The following is a 7,012-nucleotide window of genomic DNA, read 5'->3' on the forward strand; positions in this document are numbered from 1 at the left end:
TGGCGGATCCACAGAGGCGCAAGGAGGTGCAGCTGCACCTCCTCTCACCGGAAACTTCCTTGGGGATGCCAAAATTTGCCCATTTGCTAGTGCCCACCAATTGTTTGACTAAATGCCTCAAAGACGTTGTATTGTTTGCTGCATTGTGAGACCCTGAATATTTACCTTATATTGTTGGGCTCGATCTCACGAGCATGTAGGAGAAAACGGCTCATCAATCAGAGCTCCACAACCAAAGTTATGAATTTTCGAAGTTTTTCTACAATATTTGAAGTTAAGGTGCAGAGGCACAGTTCAAGGAAGAAGAAGACTCCGCGTCAGACGTTAGCGCTTCTGATTTTGATTCTTTCTTAAATTGTCCAATAGCAAGCCGACACATGTCTACTTTCTAATTGGTCTAAATTAAAAAATTCATTAAAAACTCATATGTGTGCCAAAAAATTCACCAAAATTTACAACCAACTTTTAATCATGTGTACTTTTGTTTCATGACCTCCAATTTACATGTGCTTTTAGTTACATTAATTGGAATTGACTTTTGTTAGATTAAATATGTAATTGACATGGATTTTGTTCATATTTGATATGAATTTTGGTAAACTAATTGTGTCAATGACAAAGATTTTGTTCATATTAATTGATATCCATATAGACTATAATCAATTAGTTGTAGACGTAAAACTCTTATTTTGTTTTAATTATGAATGACATTAGTATTGGTTAAATTCTAAGGGCATTTGGTTGTATAATTTTTTTTTTGGATTTTTAGCCTTATTTTTTTAACACACTACTGGATGTTAGGGAACAGGGCTTTGCTTGAGTCCTTTGTAAATTTGTAGCCTTTTAAATATTGCACATCCCCTATAAAATTCCTGAATCCGCCGCTGCACATGCATCCGGTGAAATTAATGGGGTATTGTAGCAAGTTAGCAACAAAGGAGCTTTGAATGATAACAATAGGAGGCAAAGGCTCATCTCGCTCGAGCGCTGGATTAACTTTGCGATCCCAAAAACGTGTTTGATTCTTGAATCATTTGTGGGTTTTCTTCGGTTGGTGGTGGTGTAAATCCCTTATGGATAATATTTGAATTAAATAGAGTGCTAAGGCTATTATTTAATAACCCACAGAGAGAGGTGAGGGGGGTACAATACAGAGGCGGGTGCTTGGGGAAGTGGGGGAGATCGCTTCTGTGTGGTGGAGGAGGAGAGAGAAGGGAGGAGGCGAGAGGGTGGGGTATGCGCGTTGTGAGGGAAGGGTTTTGATATATTTTTTAATAATCCTTTTAGTTGTTTTTAATCTTTTTCTTATTTGGTTTTAATGTTTAATGTTTAATTGTAAAAGTCCTTAGTCATTTTACAAAAAGATAAATTTAATTCTAAAATTTTGAAAATAAAGTGGATTGAAAAATAGAACGGATTAATAAATTTAATTTAAAACTAGTCTCTCCGCACTTTAAATTTATTTTAGAATTAAAAAGATAATGGATAGTTGTGTTATATAAAAATAGAATTCATTATCTGATTTTTCTTTTTCTTTTAATTTTTTTAAATATGAAAGTGTAAATTTACCATATTATCATCATTTAATTAATAATTTTAATTCTTAAATTTGGATTAACCAATGACATTTTATAGTATTTTAAATATTTTATCATTCTTTGTTTTTTGCTTTATATATATATATTTTAAAAATAAAATAGATTGAAAAATAGAAGGGATTAAAATAGCAGCACTCTTATTTATTTATTTGTTATATTTTAAGTCATCAGTCATGAGAGTAGCACTCGGTTTTTGATAACAAAATTTGTGTGGTGGAGAGCAGAGCACATCGTTTTATCATTTTAAAAAGAATGAAGTTTGACTATTAAAAAAGAAGAGGGTCAATCAATTTTGTTTTAGAGCGCCTCAAATCTTACCCTTTTACTGTTATAAAGAAATAATAACAAGATTATCGCGTATTTACAATTTGCAATTTAGAATTTACAGACCACCAAGAGGAGAGAGAGAAAGAGAGAGAGAGAGAACTTAGACTTGATCCGAATGGGTGTTTTGTTTTCACTGTAGAAATCGCGTAGAAAATAATTGAAAAAGAAAAATCCAAAAACAGGAGGAGGAAGAAGGAAAAGAATAGCCGTAGTTGATACTTAATATTTGATGAGAAAGGGGACGCTGTGGTAGCTAAAGAGACCACAAGACAAAGCACACGATAGTAAGACAACCTCTGCAATCTATGTTCGAATCTCATCCCATGATTCTTTTCATATATTTTTTCTTTTGTGCATTGTCTCTCGATTACTTTATTAAACGTTTAAGCTACAGATTTGGTACTTCTTTTTTCCTGTGTTGCTTTGAGGTTAAAATCTCGGGTGGGTGTTTGAGTTTTCTGTTTTTTATGTGATTTTTGCCAAGTGGGTGTTGTCTACTTACCTGTTTTTCCTTATTGTGGGGCTTGGTTATCTGGAATTTCTTTTCCTTCCTGCGATTTTATCAAGTGGGGTTTGGTTCTATTTTCTCTGATTGTTATTTATGATTGGGATGTCTAATTTACCAAGTTCGGTTATGGAATCTATGATTTCCAAAGTGGGTTTTGAATTTGATTTATATTTTCTTAGCAATTTTATGACAAGGGTAATTTATTCGTTATGATTTCTACGACTGTGCTGGGTGGATGGTGGACATTTTGTTGCTGCTGTTGTTTTCTGTTGATGATGTTATTGATTTCTCATGGTTGATGGTAGAAATTATACTGTTTTGTGTTTGATTGATTCGTTGCTAAAACATCTCTTTTAATTCCCTTTTCAGCAAGCATCACAGCTTTCTACTTCTCTTTCTAGTATCCTCATAGTTTATACTTCATACCTCCTTTTCAGGCTGTATGTCTGTGATACAACTATTTGGATCTTGGGGTCCTCTTTCTTACTCTCTGTGCTTAAGTTATGATTGTATTCAAATCTGTATTGGGTCTAAGAACGGTTCTGTTTCTTACTCTCTGTGCTTAAGTTATGTATGTATTCAAATCTGTATTGGGTCTAAGAACGGTTCTGTTTCTTGCTTTTGTAATCATGTAGGTAGAGATAGAGATTGTTCAACTTCATTCGGATATAGATTGGTTGTTCTAAATGGATCCAATGGCTGAAGAGCAAATAGATTATGAAGATGAGGAATATGGAGGGGCTCAGAAGCTTCAGTATCAGGGAAGTGGAGCCATCTCTGCGCTTGCAGATGAAGAACCCATGGTAGAAGATGATGAGTATGATGATCTCTATAATGATGTTAATGTTGGAGAGGGTTTCTTGCAGATGCACCGGTCTGAGGCACCACTCCCACCTGGTGGTGTTGGCAATGGAGGTCTCCAAGCACAGAAAACTGATGTTACTGAAACAAGAGTTCAAGCTGGTGTCTCTCAGGAATCAAAAATTCCTGGGGTTTCAGTTCAAGGGAAGTATTCTAGTGCTGTGGCCCAGTTTCCAGAACAACAGGATCAGCCACCAGTGGCTAAGGAGCCAGAACTGGGATCCACAGGTTATGTGGGTGGAGCTTCTGGATCTCAAAAGGGGAGGGCTATGGAGATGAGTCATGATACTCAAGTCAGACATATGGGGTTTCAGGGGTCGACAACTATGCCCCCAAATATCGGTGGTGATTCTTCTGACATTACTGGGAAAACTGCTCTCGAGTCTGTTCCGTCTATGAATTCTGGCACTGCTGGTCCTACAGGAGTTACACAGATGCCGACTAATCAAATCAGTATCAAGGTAAATGCTAATCGTCCAATGTTTAATGAAAACCAAGTCCGGCCACCAGTTGAAAATGGTTCAACCATGCTGTTTGTGGGAGAACTACATTGGTGGACAACTGATTCTGAGCTTGAAAGTGTTTTATCTCAGTATGGGAGGGTCAAGGAAATTAAGTTTTTTGATGAGAGAGCCAGTGGTAAATCCAAAGGATATTGTCAGGTTGAGTTTCATGATCCAGCTGCTGCCACTGCATGCAAAGAGGGAATGGATGGTTATCTTTTCAATGGGAGAGCTTGTGTTGTGGCTTTTGCTTCTCCGCAGACTTTGAAGCAGATGGGAGCTTCTTATTTAAGCAAATCCCAAGGCCAGACTCAGTCTCAGCAACCAGGAAGAAGGCCCATGAATGATGGTGTTGGGAGGGGGGGAGGTGTGAACTATCAAACTGGAGACACCGGAGGGAGGAATTTTGGAAGGGGTGGATGGGGACGAGGTGGACAGGGAGTAGCCAACAGAGGTCCTGGAGGTGGAGGACCAATGAGAGGAAGAGGAGGGGCCATGGGCGCAAAGAACATGGCTGGGAACCCTGCTGGTGTTGGAACCGGTGCTAATGGAGGCTATGGACAGGGCCTTGCAGGTCCTGGGTTTGGAGGTCCTGTAGGAGGTATGATGAATCCACAGGGTATGATGGGTGCTGGATTTGATCCAACATATATGGGCCGAGGAGGCGGTTATGGAGGATTTCCAGGTCCTGCTTTTCCTGGAATGCTTTCTTCATTTCCTGCTGTTAATACAATGGGACTTGCTGGGGTGGCTCCTCATGTAAACCCAGCGTTCTTTGGCAGGGGAATGGCAACTAATGGAATGGGAATGATGGGTTCTTCTGGAATGGATGGGCATCATGCAGGGATGTGGAATGACCCAAGCATGGGTGGGTGGGCAGGAGAAGAACATGGTCGAAGAACTAGGGAGTCAAGTTATGGTGGTGATGATGGTGCTTCTGAGTATGGGTATGGAGAGGCAAATCATGAAAAAGGAGGAAGGTCAAATGCTCCCTCGAGGGAAAGAGAACGGGGATCTGAGCGTGACTGGTCAGGAAACTCTGAGAGGAGGCATCGTGATGAGAGGGAACAAGACTGGGACAGGTCTGAAAGAGGGGAGCACAGGGAGCATAGGTACAAGGAAGAAAAAGATAGTTACCGAGACCATCGACAGAGAGAGCGTGATGTGGGTTATGAGGATGACTGGGACAGAGGTCAGTCTTCTTCAAGACCTCGGAGCCGGTCCAAAGCAATGCCGGAAGATGATCATCGGTCTCGATCAAGGGATGTTGATTACGGGAAGAGGAGACGGTTGCCATCTGAGTGACACAATTAGACTACTGACCTTCTCTAGCATGTCTTCGAGACTGCAGAATATAAGTTCTGACCGTTAGTATATCTAGCCATGGGTACCTATGGTGAATCTGCATTCTTCCTGCAAAGGTGGCTTCTTGAGGGAGAAGTAAGTTCTACCAGTGAGCATTGGAGGGAACGATCATTTCCCCCTTGCTTTTATACTGCTTCTACAAAACATTTAGCTGTGATAATTAATATTTGTGTGCTTAAAAACAATTAGTAACTTTTAGTAGCATACCAACAAAGATATAGCTGTGGGGAATCGGCTACTCATTTCCTGCAGCTGTTATCTTACAGGTTTAATAACTATGCTACCCAATCTTTCTTCAAGACAATTGCTTTTTTGGGTTTGTGCTACTTATAGTTTGAAAACTTCTTGTGTTCTATGTGATTGTGGAAGTTCTTTTTCTTGATTTATTTTATCTTTGAGTGGAGGCTATCCTTGATTTTGGCTGAAAGGTTAAGAAAGATGTGAGGTAATACCCAAAAAGAAAAAGGAGAAGTGATTGTTTCTGTTCCTTTCCCTTGACATTTAACTGATGCTGGTATTTATACGTATGTTGGAATGAATGATAATGTTTATATATTTTGGACTTTGATTGTCTGTCTCTTGGAAGTTTTGATTGTTATGTTGGCATGAATAGCTTTGACTGAAAACTGCAAAATATTTGGGGAGGGGCTTGATGTCATTGTTGTGTGATGTGTCTCATACCTATAGGGAACTTAGTTACACTATGGCTTAGAGACTGTCAACGTTGGTTTGCTATGTTTCATTTTTTCTCTTGCGCTTCTTATTGTTCTATTTAAGTGGCAGCAATAGATTATGAGGTGATGTCTTGGAAAGTTATTTTATTTGATGTCTATTGACATGCGGGTTTTCTTTTAATCATCATATCCAGGGAGTAGAGTGGGCAACTCCTTTTCATAATTGAATCAGCCTGTGCTGGTCACATGATGGAAGATGTGTTACATGGATGCGTTTCCAAGTGTGCAAAAGAAGCTTTTGACTATTTTGACTTTCACCTTATTTTCTTGAAGCGCCACTTAAAAATATGTATTAGTGCTCCTGCAACAAAATATCTAGAAAGAGTGTTCTCCAACTAGTGAAATATTAAGTGCAGACTTGTCAGTGTGCATGTAAAGAACTGAATGTCCTTGTGTAATTGTAGGCTTTTTGTATTAGGTCCACATGTAATGCCCTCTTTTGTTGTAATAGTCTTGTACGGAATTGGATGTGCTTAGTTGTAGATATTCAGTGTGTTGTAACTTCCATTGTCTGCTCTATGCACTAGGGAGTCGGGATTGATCCATTAAGACATTGGAACAGGAAGCCACTGTGCTAAATTGTAATTAGTCATAGATTTATACAACACAGTTTCTGTTGAAGCAACTTCCTGTAAAGAATCTTACCTTTTTTTTTTTTTTTTGGGGTATAATGTAACCGCAAGGTGTACTTGGGTTTAGGGGTTGTGAGTTGTAAATCAATGCTGCACTGTAAATTAGCTGGGACTGAAACGATTGTTTAGGGTTTGTTTCTCTCTTCATGGAAGCCTATGCTGTGCTGCTGATGTACAATTTTCACTTGGATGTAGTCTTGTACATTTCTTCATGGATATCAAATTGTCTATTTCTTCTTCTTTTATTTAATTTTGAGTCAAATTGTATTGTTTCTCGACAATGTATATTGGAGATTTGGTGTTTAGTCATGTTCTTTAGTGTATGAGAAGCTGCGTCATTCTTGAAGGAGGCACCCAATGGAAGCCACTTGCTTTACATGTCTTCCTGATGGCACTACTTGCTTGATGAAGCCTTGAAGGATTGTGCTTTGCTGGAATGACCATCATATTGTCTTTGCTGTATTTGAATTCTTTTCTTCTGTCT

At 38.9% G+C, this 7,012-nt stretch overlaps 1 protein-coding gene across 5 annotated transcripts; it reads left to right on the forward strand.

The window, feature by feature from the left end:
• The first annotated feature begins 1,960 nt into the window (after window positions 1-1,960).
• On the forward strand, window positions 1,961-6,778 carry LOC103321878 (RNA-binding (RRM/RBD/RNP motifs) family protein). Of its 5 annotated transcripts, XR_016124178.1 has the most exons (4): window positions 1,961-2,209; window positions 2,871-2,972; window positions 3,069-5,237; window positions 6,031-6,778. XR_016124178.1 is itself a non-coding variant. In XM_008223730.2 (2 exons), exon 2 carries the CDS (start codon window positions 3,120-3,122, stop codon window positions 5,100-5,102), a length of 1,983 nt encoding a protein of 660 aa, XP_008221952.2. In that variant the 5' UTR covers window positions 1,962-2,209; window positions 3,069-3,119; the 3' UTR covers window positions 5,103-5,544. The 5 variants fall into 5 exon arrangements, 1 of the variants encoding a protein (XP_008221952.2); XR_513410.2 differs by lacking the exon at window positions 2,871-2,972 and having other exon boundaries at window positions 1,961-2,232; XR_513409.2 differs by lacking the exon at window positions 2,871-2,972 and having other exon boundaries at window positions 1,962-2,209.
• Window positions 6,779-7,012: the final 234 nt, after the last annotated feature.

The sequence above is a fragment of the Prunus mume genome, linkage group LG2 (assembly GCF_029339155.1).
Source record: "Prunus mume cultivar Tortuosa linkage group LG2, ASM2933915v1, whole genome shotgun sequence".
Taxonomy (NCBI): Eukaryota; Viridiplantae; Streptophyta; class Magnoliopsida; order Rosales; family Rosaceae; genus Prunus; species Prunus mume.